At 42.4% G+C, this 16228-nt stretch overlaps 1 protein-coding gene across 4 annotated transcripts in view; it reads left to right on the forward strand.

Annotated features, from left to right (window-relative positions):
- The window catches only part of LOC139541185 (centrosome-associated protein 350-like), a 37146-nt gene extending 21248 nt beyond the window's left edge, over nucleotides 1-15898 (forward strand). For 2 of the 4 annotated variants that reach the window (XM_071345549.1, XM_071345550.1), the window contains exons 23-38: nucleotides 210-400; nucleotides 621-708; nucleotides 1007-1159; nucleotides 1327-1484; nucleotides 3164-3286; nucleotides 4740-4972; nucleotides 5191-5378; nucleotides 6218-6353; nucleotides 6847-7007; nucleotides 7117-7253; nucleotides 7351-7433; nucleotides 7562-9348; nucleotides 11665-12132; nucleotides 12245-12391; nucleotides 12496-12618; nucleotides 12715-15898. In XM_071345549.1, coding sequence (XP_071201650.1) covers nucleotides 210-400; nucleotides 621-708; nucleotides 1007-1159; nucleotides 1327-1484; nucleotides 3164-3286; nucleotides 4740-4972; nucleotides 5191-5378; nucleotides 6218-6353; nucleotides 6847-7007; nucleotides 7117-7253; nucleotides 7351-7433; nucleotides 7562-9348; nucleotides 11665-12132; nucleotides 12245-12391; nucleotides 12496-12618; nucleotides 12715-12879 — 4341 coding nt within the window. In that variant the 3' untranslated portion in view covers nucleotides 12880-15898. The remainder of the gene's footprint in view (nucleotides 1-209; nucleotides 401-620; nucleotides 709-1006; nucleotides 1160-1326; nucleotides 1485-3163; nucleotides 3287-4739; nucleotides 4973-5190; nucleotides 5379-6217; nucleotides 6354-6846; nucleotides 7008-7116; nucleotides 7254-7350; nucleotides 7434-7561; nucleotides 9349-11664; nucleotides 12133-12244; nucleotides 12392-12495; nucleotides 12619-12714) is intronic. The other 2 variants (XM_071345551.1, XM_071345552.1) reach the window with 2 other exon arrangements.
- The last annotated feature ends 330 nt before the right edge of the window (nucleotides 15899-16228 follow it).

A 16228-nucleotide genomic window follows, 5' to 3' on the forward strand; every position in this document is an offset into this window, starting at 1 on the left:
AGCAACAAACCTCACGGACAGAGGCCTCTCCCACGCCTCAGTCTGTTTGCCAGCCGAATAAACATTTAACCAGTGGCCAGAGTGATTTTCCGTCTATCACTGTTTGCTCTCTGTGTATGCCCGGTTTCCTGACTGATAAGGCTTTGTGTTATCTGTGTGTGAGTGACTCACTGTCCCCTCTTCCTCTACCTCTCTGCCTCCCCTAACAGCAGCAGGATGGCAGCATGCCCTTCTCTAGCGGGCAGGACAGCTTCTCCAGGTTCACCATGGACATGGTGCGTCAGTACATGAAGGAGGATGAGGTGCGCGCACACCACCAGAGCTCCCTGCTGCGCCTGCGACAGAAGGCCCTTAATGAGAAGACCAAGGCCGAGCTCGCCTGGCTGGAGCATCAGAAAAGGCACTGGTTTACTTTTATTAGGATCCATGTTGTCCAAATTAATAGTGTCTCATTCCCCGCTAAATTAAATGTTTTGTTTTCTGTCATGTCCTCCAATGATTCATATACAGTAACCACGAGAGAAATTCAACAGAACACATTGACCAAAACTAGACTCCATTTGGCACTTCTGTCCTCATTTTCCATTCATGATCTCACTTTCTCCTTTCTGACCACATAGGCGCTTCAGAGACAAGGGTGAAGATGACAAGATGCCGCCCATCAGAAAGAAGCAAAGAAGCCTACTGATGAAACTTCAACAGGAGCAGGTAACAAACTCACAACTAACTTACTAAGGGCTTGATTCAGTCTGTGACGCTGAAGTTCAGCACTATGGTGTGATTGACATTTAAAGGCAATTTTTCCTCATTCGCGGAGACTGCATTCACGGTAAACTCAGCATTTGTCTGCTCATCGGAAAGTACCTTTCAAATTGAAGCACACTATAGCACTTAACTTCAGCGATACGGATTGAATCGAGCCTTAAATCTCTGCCCATCTCACCTGCTTCCATAACTGCCCATCTGTAATGCTGAGTGACCATGACCCTGTGTGTGTGGCGTCCAGGCGGAAATCAAGTGTCTGCAGGAGGCCAACAGGGCAGCCAGGAAGGAGAGGCAGCTGCTGCTCAAACAGCAGGAGGAGATAGAGAGGATGAGATACACCACCCTCAAGCTGAAGGAGCGCCTCAAGTGTGCCAGCACCGGTGACACCCCACCAGTCAGTACTACCACCACCTTTCATCTTATTCCTATCTGAGACGCATACACTTCTTATTCATGGAGATGCTGAACTTCAGAAAGACATGCTTTTTGTGTTATTCATATGTCTAAAACAATGCTACATGGTCTCATAAAGAGTTGAAATGATACATCTGTGTCCTACAGGAGACTCCAGTGTCAGAGCCCATAGATGTGACAGCTTCCCCCAGTGCTGCGATAACAGACGGGGACGTGCGCAGTGCCTCTCCCCTCTCAGTGTCTGGCAGTGAGACCAGCAGCATCATGCAGAAGCTCAAGAAGATGCGCTCTCACATGGAGGAGAAGTAATCTTCTCTTCAATTAACCTATTAATAACTACACTGTCCAAATTTCTATTGACAACTCAAATGTTTAATTGACAGTCTTCATGGGCTCTTTTTTTCAACTTTAGGGGTTATAACAGGATTCACTAAGATGGACAATATTACGCTACCATTCTGGTCACTGAATTTTAATTTATACCAACTTTTAAACAGCTGAAATTACCATATTTGATAACCATATCTTTATGGGTGTGATTGTTATCATACACTGATGATTGAACAAAACTATAATCCTGTTCTCACATTGGCCATGTCAATCATTCAAGCAGTTTGCTTTATTATTCACAAGGAATTAGCTAGCGACCTCAGCACTTCCCTTAGTGAAAACAATTTAGTTCAAATCACTATTGCCTTGTGAAAGTGGGGGAATGGCTTGAGTAGACACCCTGATCCTTAACCTGTGGTGTGGATATGAATATAAGCATGCTTCCTGTCCTCTATAGATAGAGTGCGTTCTCTCTAACCTCTGTACTAATCATTGGAATATTAACAATATGAACCAGAGCAGATATGTATTGTAAAATGTCTGTCTGGTGTCTCGTACAAGCAACTAGGGCAGGTTTAAGTCTGTGTTAAAAATGTGGTTATGTGACTCTGGGGCTCACATAATGGTTATACAACCAGACCTGCACACTGACTAAACTCATTTGTGTACTTGAACATTCTGCAGTACAGGTCCTAACAAACGTTCAGTTGTTGTGGCGTTTTAGGATTTGGAACTTTCTTTCAAGAATGTCATCAGTACTAATTCTAGAGCTAATGATTCCTTGAATTTATAAAATGACCAAATAACACGTAATGTTACGGCTAAACATGGGAGGTCGCTGTCAATTTGAGCCTAGACTTTATTTTCTATAGGGAACTAACAAGCTTGCTTGTAGCCATGCCTCTGTCTGCTCGCTAGCTTTGGTCTTCTAACAATCTGCCCTTTCATTATGTCAATCATACCGTAGTGTTATTGTTGTGTTGATCATAGTGAAGGTTTGTGTGCTTTTGGCCTGGATTTTATTCTAATGAAGTCCAAATCAGTAGTTAAAAACATTAACAAAATGATCACCCACCACGTTTGCAACTTTTTGCAAAAATAATCTAATCTCCCCAAATTCCTCAATCCAGTGCATTTAATTAAGCAGAAGCATTATGTCTAGTGGGGTGCAAAATGAGACAAAGGCCTCTCTCTTAACCCGTAAGGATGATCATTTATCAGTCACGCCTAGCTCCCGTCTCTGGCACCGCCACCACTGCACGCATTCACACATGGCTACACATTACTAGACACCAGCGATTCATTGTAGTCCGGCTCCAAAGACAAACACGCACTACATCCTTGCCATTGTCCTGGCTCACGTCTGATGAAAAGGACTGGGTTTTAATACCCCTTTAAAGCACTGCCAACAACACAAAGCCCTAGCGCAGTAATTAAGTACATTCATTCTCTTAGAATGAAACATGAAACATTCGGTGCAATAAAACACATGCTTACTCACTGCTGTCTTCTCTCTCTCCCCCTCTTGTCTCTGGTTGTTTTTCTATTACTTCCTATTCTCTCTATTTTGCTTTTTTTTTTTTTTTCATTTTCCAACTCATGTTTTGTTGTTTTTCTCTGTGTGTCATGTGTCCCCTTGCTTTGTTTGTTGTAGACACTGCTCTCCTGTGCACTACTTCTTCTGTGTGTTTACGGCCCACCACTGGGCCTCTCTCAGTCTCTGTTTCCCCAATCTCCATCCCAACCTCCAGCTGTTTATCTACAACCAGTTGGTCAGGTACAGTGCTGCTCTCGCCTCTCACTGCTGCCTCTGTCCCATGGAGCATGCTTGTGTTCAGCCACTACCACCAGTGGAAGCATGGGTGGAATGGTGTGTGGGGGGGGGCTGCTAGGTTCTTTCCAGTTAAAAAAAAAATAATTATCCAATAATTAGGGAATTGAAAGCTTGAAAAACACAAACCAAACACAAACCAAAGTCACCAGGCATTGCATGTACGATCACAACCGTATGCATGAAGGGGCACAGAAGTAATACAATTCAAAAAGTGAAAACAAAAGGCATTTTTGTCAATAATAATATGACCTCTCTTTGACCTGCTTCGGTCAAAGGTCATATTCATGTTAATATGGTTGGCCTGATTTAAGCGAGACTCTCCCATTGAACAACGAGAGCTCACTGTGGTGTTCCTTGGAGGCGCTCATTTAACTCTCATTCAGAGTGAATAAATCATTATCTGCATCTCCTAATATTCCTCATATTCATGCACTCACTACTTAGTTGGAACAAAGTCCCTAAGATTAAATGCTGAGATATTAGGCTACAACCCATCTATGTGAAAGACGCAGTGCCTTTGGGCGTTGCTTTAACATATGATAAAGGGTTTCATCTGATTTAATGAGCCCAGTAAATCTTCACTGATTTTCCTGATTAGGTAACTGTTGCTTGTGATAGGCTAATGAGAATATATGTCAAGTGGGCTTAATAGAATTGGGAGCACAGTCTAGACCAAAGCCCTACAGTATCTTTCCCAACTTCAGTATGAATTAGGCTGGTGCAAGAGGGAGTGAGACAAAGCCAAACAACACAGTACTGTCTGGTACTTCTACTAATTATAGTCAATATGCAAAATAGCTGTTTAACTTGCATTGCATAACGCACCAGTCCTTTTCAATGTATAGTATAAATCCAAGCAATGGAGAATGAATTTGAACGTTGTCTTTTCTCTCAGCAGTGTACGTGGGAAATGCATTTTGACTCTTGTGTTGTGTAGAATTCATGTTGAAGTTACACCCATAGAGACATGTTGGATATTCTGGGGTGCGGTTTTGTATTGGACAGAGATGTTTGAGAGGTGTTAAATCAAATGCATGATGTTGGCCTGGTGATCAGGTCGCCACCACACTTTGTTTCTGTTTTTCCCCATTTTGACCAAATGCTTCTACTCTGTTGTTTGGGGAAGAGTTTGGGTGACTTGTGCACTATGGTGTCAAAATGAAACCATGTCTATCGAGGTAAACATGGTTTGTTGTGTGTGTGTGGGCGATCCCATAGGTTTTGAGTTTGCAGTGAAGATCGGCAGGGGGTGGTTGGGTTGACTGTTTGGACTGCTGGTGGCTCTGCTAGCATCTGCAATGTTGCCATCATTTCACTGCTCATGTAGATTGTGCCCTTTGTGCTTTCTCTCCTCCTCCACCCTTCTCTCCATTCCTCCGCTCCTCCCCACCATCAGGTTCCTGACCAAGCGGGAGCAGGGTTTGATGCAGCGGCGGAGGCATGCGGAGGAGCTGCTGGAGTGGAAGCAGAGGCTGGATGCTGAGGAGGCAGAGGTGAGGCACATGGAGAAGCAGGCCATGGCTGCCTGGGACAGAGAGTGTCCTAGAGACCGAGACCAGAGGTCAGAACAGAGAGAGAGCCCCAATGCCAGCCCCAGCCAGCACAGCCCTGAGGGCAGAACTGACAGAGGTGAGAAAGAGGTTGTGTATGACATGAAATAAATGGGCACCTGGTAGTATACAGTCGTTTCTGTTTACTGCCTGTTATCAGGTCATCTGTTTGCTTGCCTTATGTCATGTACTTTTATGAATGACAGAACGCCATACAGTCCATTTAGCTAGCTGCGTCTCAATGTTTGAGGCTGCAGGTCTATCTACTCTTGACCCATGACCTTTGTATCTCCTCAGACTCTGTGAGTGAGGGTGACTACTCCCCAGTGGTGACTGGCTCCAGCGTGCACACAGAGCTGTCTGGGTCCCAGCAGCCAGACATCCCCTCCACTGATCAGCCTTGCTCTGTCTCTGAGCTGCCCTCTGCCCAGCACAGCCCCTCTATCTACACCCAGGACTTTGACTCCCCCTCTGTGAGCAGGAGGGTAATGCCCTGTGCATGTTGGGATTTCATGTTTTGCAGTAATGTATTAATACAGTAGAAGACATTGATTACATGTGTTTATTAGCCTTTCCATAAGATTAGGAAATAATGTTAAAAGAAATCAAAAGCAGCATGTGTAAGGAATATGGAGGGAATTGTATAATGAGTTTACAGAATCTGTTTCCCTCCTGAGTGCAAATTGAGACTTTGTTAGCTCTCTCTTCCCATCGCTGGGCAGCTCAGTGAATGCAGGCCTTTGTCCAGGCTCCAGGACCAGTTGCTGCTTTCAGTGAATTGTCACTTCTCGTGATCAATGAATTTGTGCTACTTGATTGTTTTGTTACATGCAGTATTGTTAATCAACTGCCCTATTAGGTCAAGAAAAAAATCACTACTTTCACCCAAATTATGAAAAACATAATATGTAGTTATCTGAGTTAAATCATTTTAGGAATGTACATTTTTTCAGTCATTTAGCGGACGCTCTTAACCAGAGCCACCTACAGGAGCAATTAGTGTAAGTGCCTTGCTCAAGGGAACAAAGACTGATTTTTCACCTAGTTGACTCGATGATTCGAACCAACGACCTATTGGTTAATGGCCCAACGCTCTTAACCGCTACCTGCAGCCATGTGCAAATGGGCTATAAGCAAGAAGACTAAAACAAGGCAGAATATGGCATATTTGAATCCATTAGGGACACTGCCTTTTGAGTGTGTTTGTTTTTGTGTATGTGTGAGATGCTTGGCATGGTTAGTTAGTTGGAGAATGCTGTTGTGGTGAATGTGAGACTGTGTCCTGAATTCCCCTTGGACCCTATCCTTTTTCTCTGTTGAACAGTCTCCTTCACCAAAAGCCAGCCTCGACACTAACACACACCCAGAGGGCAGCAGCAGCAAGATGCAGCTCCGCTCCTCCTCCAGGACCGCCAGCCACGACCCCAAGGCCACTGACACCCCTTCAGGCATACACACAGGTGAGTTGGCCACAATGTCTGGAGTAGTAGTCCCTTCCAAACTGGGGCATTATTTTGTATTTTCTGTTAGATATGTTGAAAGGCAGAGTAGAAAGATGACTGACTGTGCAGGCATAATGTGATGCTGTAAGATAAGGATTGTGCGTGCAGTTCCCTGACGTTCAACCTGCTTAGTTGTGTTATGGGAGTATGGAAGCTTCCTGCCTGTGTCACCGAGCTACATTCATAGTCCTTAAACTGTTGCTGATTCTGTGTAAATATCATGGTGGGAATTTCAATCTTCAGGTTTTACCATTAACCATAACATGTACTTGTGCATGCATTTTTGGAGTATCCTATGAATGTTGGTATTGACAAACACCAAATAATGACATATTAACCCCCCCCCCCCCCCCGCTCAGAATTTGAGTTCTGTAGCTCTAATTTGGATTACTTTATACTCAACAGTCTGGTATGGATTTAGCATTCTAACAATACTTATTGTGCCACACAGAGCCCGTGTCAGATCAGAGAGATATCGAGAGCCGTATCCGTGCCCTGAAAAAGGAGCTGCGTAAACGCAAGTCTGTGGTGTACCATCTGAAGAAAGAGCAGAAGAAGAGGCACAAAGAGCGTCTGAAAGCCCAGGAGGCCAGCCTACTGAAGCAGCTAGAGGTCAGTGTGTGTCTGTCAGAGAATCCTAGCCTGCCCTGCTCCATTCAATGAGACATGACATAAAAAGAGTGACTGACTGACCTTTTTTTAATTTTTTTATTACGTCTAGTCCTACAATGACTTCATTGAGAAGACCAAGACTGAGTTGAATAAGGAACCAGACTCGACACCCTCTGCCAAGCCTCAAATCAAGGCCCCCATCTCAGCCACAGAGAAGCACAAGATTAAACCACTACCTTCTTACAGGTACACCATCGCACTTCACTATATGTATGATTCGCAAACTGATCAATTGGTCTGCTTTCATGGGATCTTAATCGGAATATTCTAATATTCTCCCCAGGTCTGAAACCAGCAAAAACTCGAAGGTTGTCTCTGACTCTGAGAAAGCTGAGAAGACCCTTCCACATTCTCCAGTTGGACAAGGTAGGTTGTGGATAAGCACTGTCAATAAGTGTATTTTTCTCCTCAAAATACTCTCTAAGACTTAGACATTTGTGCCCATACTGTGATCATAACACACATTGTTTAATGCGTTGTTGATTTGTTTTCAGATGACCTCACACAATCTGGGCTCAGTAAATATACCTCAGGGCATGAGGAGTCCTCAGACGAGGACCCCCCTACAGTCACCCCAACTCCAGTGTATGGGAGTCCAGAGCACACCAACGGTCTAAGGGGCCTGCTATCCCCCGAGCATCTCCCCAGGCAGCCTTCTGAGGGGGCACTCCCTCTGAGGGAGCCAGCCAGACCACAGGCCACCGACTCGGGGGATGAGAGCGTTGTCTCCAGCCTCCGGTCAGAGGTCATGGAGGAGCTGGACTCTGTGAAGTCTGAAGGCTCTGAGCATTCTCATTCCCGCTCTGAAGACCGACACTTTGACCATCTACTCAAACTTGACCTAGAGCAGAGACCAGCTTCCCAGCAGCACCAGTCTCTGTCTGAACATGTTTCCATAAAGAAAGGAGAACAAGGGCTTTCCCCGATAAGCAGTCTTGATGTTGATGAGAAATCACCATCCCCCATCAAAGAGCGATCATACAGCCCTGAGTCTGATGCTTTTTCATCAAATAGGGACTTTTCAGCCAAGGGTAAGGAGGCCTCTCCTTCAGCTGATGATTATCATGAAGACTTTGAATCCTCAGTGGAGTCGTCACTCAGGGAGGACAACCAAGGCTCCAAACCTACCTCACCGTCCCGCCAAGAGACCAAGGAGGCGTCCCACAGTAGTTCACCCTTCTACAGTAGTGAGGAGGATATCGGTGAAGCGCTGAGTGAAAGATCTGGAGCTAGTTGTGGCAGTCCTTGCTCTGAAGGACTTCTGGACCTGAATAGCCAGACCAAGGATTCCCAGGAGAAGGTGATTAGTTCAAAACGCTCCCCAACGATCTCCCCTTCCCAGACACCACCTTCACAATCAGTGGATGAAATGCCTAACTTCACCATTGGGGACAGGGTTTTGGTGAGCAACGTCCAGCCTGGTACGCTTAGATTCAAGGGCCACACCAGCTTTGCCAACGGCTTCTGGGCTGGAGTAGAGCTGGACAAGTTTGAGGGAAGCAACAATGGCACCTACGATGAGGTGGTTTACTTTGAGTGTGAGGAGGGCCATGGCATCTTCGCTCCTCCAGACAAGATCTCCCATCTGCCAGATAAGTTTGAGATCTATGTGGAAACCACGGAGGATGAGGACTCTTTCCTTGACGACCAGTCTGAAGACGAGACAAAGAAACGCCACATTGAGAAGACACACGGGGGGAATCTGACAAATAGAAAAGAGGAAACATCTCAGAAGAGTTATGATTCTGAAGACAAAGGACCTACTGATGTGAATGATGGTTCAGCTGAACACAAGATAAACCTGACCAACTCGCATGAGTTCAAAGAGGGAGAGTATCCAATGTCCAATGGAAGAACCAAGACAATCATTCTGGACCTTGAAGATGTGCCTACCAGTCTCTTCAGCACTGACATAGACAGTAAGATAGCCTTGGGGAAGAAAACTCTTAATGAGACCACTACCCTCATTGAGAGGAAAGGCCTAGATACCCATCAGAAGTCTACTCCAGAGCAAACCGTGGAGAAAGACGCCCTCAGTGCTTTTGCAGATAAGCTCCTCAACAACTTCATGAAAGATGCTGTGAAGCAATTCGCACAGATCAGAAAGTCCAAAGAAGAGAAGATATCAGCTTCTAATCAAATGCAAGATTACCTTTTTAATGATGAGGGTAGGGAGACTGTCTCCCAACCACAGTCTGTAGCACAAAGAGATGGTCTGCCCTTCTTCGTAGATGCAGAGCAAGAAGAGCAAGTCTCCTCTCCAGAACTCTGTAACCGGCCTGTGAGTTCATCTGACCCTTTCTAAAGACATTTATAGAGTAAATGTTCTAAGTGTTAAAACAAATAATTTAGTCCTCTAATAATGTGATAACCTGAAATCATATCATGTGTAACACATTGAATTTCAAATGTATAAATTCCTAGTTTTTCAGTTAAAGTACTTAAAAACCTCTACCGCTTCTCTCTCCCGGATCCGGGATCCTCCTCATCAAAAAAGCTGACTAGCATAGCCTAGCCTAACGCGACAGGGATATCATATAATATAATTTTCATGAAATCACAAGTCCAATACAGCAAATGATTAGAGGATTGTGAATCCAGCCATCATTTCCGATTTTTAAAATGTTTTACAGCGAAAACACAATATGTATTTCTATTAGCTAACCACAATAGCAAAAGACTCAACCGCATATTTTCACAATTTTTCTACCGCATAGGTAGCTATCACAAAACCGACCAAATAGAGATATAATTAGTCACTAACCAAGAAACAACTTCATCAGATGACAGTCTTATAACATGTTATACAATAAATGTATGTTTTGTTCGAAAATGTGCATATTTGAGGTATAAATCATAGTTTTACATTGCAGCTACCATCAAAAATATCACCAAAGCAGCCAGAATAATTACAGAGAGCAACGTGAAATACCTAAATACTCATCATAAAACATTTATGAAAAATACATGGTGTACAGCAAATGAAAGATAAACATCTTGTGAATCCAGCCAATATTTCCGATTTTTTAAAGGTGTTTTACAGCGAAAACACAATATAGCATTATATTAGCTTACCACAATAGCCAAACACACAAATGCATTTATTAGCAGCAAAAGGTAGCGATCGCAAAAACCGGCAAAAGATATAAAATTAATCACTAACCAAGAAACAACTTCATCAGATGACAGTCTTATAACATCAGGTTATACAATACACTTATGTTTTGTTCGAAAATTTGCATATTTAGAGCTGCAAACCGTGGTTATACATTGTGAATATGTAGCATCGATTCACCAGAATGTCCGGAGCTAGTTTGGACACTCACCTAATCTGACCAAAGAACTCATCATAAACTTTACTAAAAAATACATGTTGGACAGCAAATGAAAGATACACTGGTTCTTAATGCAACCGCCGTGTTCAATTATTTAAAATAACTTTACCATAACAAACCGCTTACGTTATAGCGAGACAGCGCCCGCCAAAACGGCGGATAATAGGACTCAACATTTTACACAGAAATACGAAATAACATCATAAATTGTTCTTACTTTTGCTGAGCTTCCATCAGAATCTTGTACAAGGAGTCCTTGGTCAAGAATAAATCGTTGTTTGGTTTTAGAATGTCCTTTTCTCCTGTCGAATTCGCTCCACAAGGCTAGCCAATGTTGATGACGTTCCCAATTTCTCTCGACGCAGAGAACGGAAAACTCCAAAAGTCCCAATAAACGTTAAATAATCTGATAAAACTCGGTTGAAAAAACATACTTTACGATGTTATTATCACATGTATCAAATAAAATCATAGCCGGAGATATTAGCCGTGTATACCGAACGCTTATCATAAGACAATATGGAGGTGCTTCCCGCGCCTAGGTAGAGAAAGGAAATTCTGGACACGTCATTCCAAGAGCTCTTGTTCGACCTCAGATCAAGCTAGACACCCCATTCCACCTTCCACTGCCTGTTGACATCTAGTGGAAGGCGTATGCAGTGCATGCATATCCATAAATATAAGGCAATTCAATAGGCAGGCCCTGAAACAGAGCCTAGTTTTCAGATTTTTCACTTCCTGTCTGGAAGTTTGCTGCCAAATGAGTTCTGTTTTACTCACAGACATAATTCAAACAGTTTTAGAAACTTCTGAGTGTTTTCTATCCAATAGTAATAATAATATGCATATTGTATGATCTAGAAAAGAGTACGAGGCCATTTCATTTGGGCACGATTTTTTCCAAAGTGAAAACAGCGCCCTCCTATTGACAAGAAGAGACTTGATCTAGTAAATGATTAAACAGAACTGATAAGATAACTGAGGAGGAATGTAGCAATAATTGCATTTAGCAGCACTATCGATAACCATCCTGTCTTGATTTGACCTCAAAAGACCTCAATGCGATTTGTTTGAGTCCGAAGGTCAAACGACAACTGGGACCAAGAGGCTTATGTTGACAGATATCCAGTTGAATTTGGTGCTCTATTTTCTTCCCTTTTGTAGATTTTCATCACAGTCTAACATAAACTATTAGGTTTTTATTGTTGTTGTTTTTTACTGTGAGTGACTTGTCTTTCCTTCCTCCCTCTCTCTTTCTGTAGGAGAGTCCAGTGTTGGGGGCCAGTGGTCAGGAGGAGTTGGCCAAACGTCTGGCTGAGCTGGAGCTGAGCCGCGAGCTACTGGATGAACTGGGAGACGAGCAGGACTGGTTCGATGAGGACTATGGCCTCAGCTCTCATAGAGAGCAGCAAAGACAGAAACGGAGGCAGCAGCAGCAGGAAGAAGAGGGGCTGTCTGCTGGCTCAGGATGCCAGGTGAAGACCCCACCCAGACCAGAGCTGCCCCTGCAGCCCAAGCTCCCTGAGCAGCCTGCTATGGTGGTTCCCCACTCCGCCCCTGAAGTGGAGAAACTGGTCCATGCTGCCACCCAGGAGATCTGGGACAGATTTAACTTGGGCCAGGGCACACAGACCCTCGCTGGTCTCCCTGTCCTCAAGCCTTCAGAGGAGTTCCTGGGCTGCGATACCATAGGCCAGGATAAAGGTCAATGTGTTCGCAGCTACAGACAGGTAAGACCACATTGAAAAGGATTTGCCACAAACATTTATACTATATGAAATCCTCAAGACCCATGTAATTTATTGAAATGTATCCATTGACATAACCTTTGCTTATCTGCAGGCTGTATATGACTTAACATGGGAGATCATCCAGGAGATCTTTGCAGAGGATCCTAACGCCCATCAGCCTCAGTGGGTGAAGCCTCGACGCATGAACTCCTCCTACTTCCATAGAGTAAAGAGCCCTGGCGACATCACCAGGGTTCAGGTGTGTATTCCATGTTCATGGTGGCATCCAATGTGGGTAACACTTCAGTGTTGGTGGTTTGATTTGCTAAGATCACAATGTAATATTTAACCTTGTCTTCTAAGGTGTTCATCACCACCGAGGTGTTGAAGCTGTATGGCCTGAAGAAAGACCACAACCAGAAAACAGATTGGCAGAAGATGCTGAAATTCGGGAGGAAAAAACGGGATCGGGTAGATCATATTCTGGTAAGGGCATTGAACAGTAACTTCAGGAGTTAGTCAGGAATTTTCCAATTTCAAAAAGTCCTTTATTTTCTGGTAGTAAGTATTGTGCATTTTCAGGTCCAGGAGCTTCACGAGGAAGAGTCTCAGTGGGTGAACTATGATGAAGATGAGCTCTACGTCAAGATGCAGTTGGCTGACGGGATCTTTGATGCATTAATAAAGGACACAGCAGAGGTTCTCTCTCAAATTCAGGAGAAGAGATCAAAAAGGGCCCTTTCCTGAGCTTTTAAACCTCCGTTTTAAACCCACCTTCCACCAGACATTTCCTCCCACAGCCAATGTGCCAATGATCTCCGGATGCCTTCATTTCAGTCAAACTGGTACCTCTCTGCTACACAGATTTGGATCAGCTAATTGTGGATCTACCACATGTCTTACACCAAACATCTTTGATCCAGCCTTTAACCAATATGTAAAGCCTCCCACGCTGGCCCACCTGTTCATGGCCAGTCAAAGATGGAGTAGACCTAGTTTTGCATTAAATTAATCAATGCTGCTAAATGTAATGTTCCATGACAAACTCATGGTTTTTGTGATGAGCACAGGGGTAATTTGACAAGACACTAAAGACGGGACGATAAGGATTAATAGAGTATGGAAGAATCATTGGGGTTATCAGATTTTTTTTTAAATTATAGTATACAAATAAATATTTTGCCTCCTGTATTGTGATATTTATTGTGAACTATTTGATTCGGATTTTTTTTTTTGAATTTGTAAGTAATCTTGCTGTTAACATGTTTAGAAACAAAGTTTATTTTAGAATTTTGTAAAACAGACTGATGAAATAACAAAGCACAAAAATAAATGGGAATGTGAAAATGGCAATTCATTGTATAGGGATTTAAAGGGAATGTTGTTGAAAAGACCTGCAAAGATGCCTATTTGTATTTAATATTTAAATATCTTAATATTAGTAATTGATGGATTTGAACACTGTCCCGTTTCTTCCATCGTTTTACCTGTTAACTAGCCTCTTGGCCACAAACAGATACCAAGAGGTTCTACACGTTTAGTTTAGAAACCTTTAATTCTGTCATGCTGGATTCAGTTAAAGTGCCTCTTTTCTGTTCTGTATGATTATGAATTGCCTCACTCAAGAAGAGCAACACAATTTACAGGCCTTAAGTGATGTCTCTACTCTTATGGACCTCCTTTATTTTAATGTTATTTACATACATATACCATGTTTTTCATAAATACCTAAAGGATAACTTTTCCCCAACTGGGTAAACCTTCAGTCTCTGCCTTATTCTGTGTCTACCGAAGCATAGTTCTATCAGAGAACACCTTGATATCCCCCATTTGCCTTTTGGCATTTGAGTCACTAATTCAGAAACATTAGAAATGCAATACAGACAAGCAAGTATTGCATTTCTAATGTTTCTGAATCAGTGACTCAAATGCCATTTATGGTAGGTAGATTAACTAGCTTCTGTGTCGTTATGCCTCTGTGGGTGTCACTGATGATACACATTTGATATACTGTAATGGAACCAAGTGTTCTCGCCATTCGTCCACGTACACAATGGCTTTTGCATCATGGTAACACGAGTCATGGATTAATCTGTGTGGGTCGTAGCATTCAACATTGATGTTCAAGGGCTTACTCTTCTTTAGCTACTTCAGTCCAAGAATACTGTGATGTAGCTACAGATGAATTTAACATGCATGACTATGCTTGTCAACTGTAATGTCTGTTAGCAAAGTGACTTTAATGGTGGTAATGAAAGTTTGCATACCAATTAGCATTTACCACCACTGTACTTGTACCGGACGAAGGGGTAGATATTTAAACGGTCTATTGCTAGGGCTCTGACTGTACATTTCCCTTTGATACCTGTTTCTCCATGATATGCCTAATTTCTGGTCCCTAGATGTGTTTAATGAGAGAACTATGATGTGATTTGTACCTAAGAAATGCATTTCCACAAGGCTGTATTGCAACACTTCCCCAGGGATTGACATTTAGGGATGCCCTGTTTTGGGGCTGCAGGTAGCCAAGTGGTTAGAGAGTTGGGCCAGTAACCGAAAGGTTGGTGGATCGAATCCCTGAGCTGACAAGGTAAAAATCTGTCGTTCTGCCCCTGAACAAGGCAGTTAACCCACTGTTCCTAGGCCGTCATTGTAAATATGAATTTGTTCTTAACTGACTTGCCTAGTTAAATAAAAGAATACCAAACTGCAAAGAATTTCATAAGCCTAAAATTGATATTTCTGGGTCCTCCCAGTTAAGTGAAAGACAAAACATTTGTGGGGCAAGTTGAGCCTGGTGAGAATTTTTGTACTGACAACCATTATACTAAGAATTCCAGTACTGATGTTTCTGATTCCTCCCATATGTGTAGGTGAAAGGCAGGCAATATGACACTTCTGAGTGTAAATACGACTAATAAAACTAACTAGCTCATTTACATTTTCTGGGAAGTGATCATAATCTTCGGGTAACTGAAAAATACTCCTGACTTGTCCGACTTTAATGTTAATCCCTGGTGGTCTAGAATGGTAAAAAAAAAATCTGAATTGATTGTAGTTTGGGGATGAAATGTCCCATTTATATCTATGCAGTATTTGTTGGTTGGATACATTGTTTTACAAGCCAGCTTTGTAGTCTCATTGAATAACAATGTAGTTGAAGTTCTCTGGGCCTCCCATAGGACAGTCAAAATGCCTCAAATTGTTTTCAAACTGCTGTCTGTCTTTCGGATTGTGTTGAGCCTTACTGTGAAAGGCACAAGCTGAGGCACACCAAACAATGTTTTATAGAGATGCTGACTAATGGAGAGTAAATTATAAAAATAAAAAGTCTCACATTAATTATGCTCCCAAACATTTAATGGGAATAACAACCAACGTTTTGGCATGCAGTGCCTTCTTCAGGGTTCACTTGCTATGAGGACAGGGATTTCAATTCCAAAACAAAAATGTATATTAGGCAAAAATGGTTAGATAATCAAATGGCTTGTAGACTAGCGAAATCTTTTTGCATCTTTAAAGTGTATGAATATTTATAATAATGTACTACTGTGAGAGACGCAGGTGCACTTGAAGACTTGTACATTGTTTTATGGAGTGTTCTTGTATATTCACAATCTCCTGTTGGATCAATCACTATTGAACCTATACGATTATTGTAAAATAAACATTGTTCACTTTGCGGATATGTATATAGTATACATATATATTTGTTAACTAAATTGAACTTTGAAATTGTAAATAAAGCTTTCATTATTTCCACATATTAAATGTTGTATTACCTGCAAAAAAAACACTTGCTTTTGGTGCTCAGTGCCTCAAGTGTGGTTTGCCAAATGTGGCTTGCCTTTCAGCTGTTTGAGTGATTTGCATAGGTGTATTATAAGTGTATTATTGTGTCCTGTTACACCTTGAACTTCCCATACCCCACACATTGTCATAATTTTTTTAATGGAAATTTGCATTTGGAAGTCTGACTACGAGTTATCATGAGGTAGTAAGTCATAATCATGAGCACTCATTATTTTGAGATACTAAGTCACAATTGTGAGATAGTAAATCATCATAATTGAGAAGTACGTTTTAATTATAAGGT

Source organism: Salvelinus alpinus, chromosome 16 (genome assembly GCF_045679555.1).
Source record: "Salvelinus alpinus chromosome 16, SLU_Salpinus.1, whole genome shotgun sequence".
NCBI lineage: Eukaryota > Metazoa > Chordata > Actinopteri > Salmoniformes > Salmonidae > Salvelinus > Salvelinus alpinus.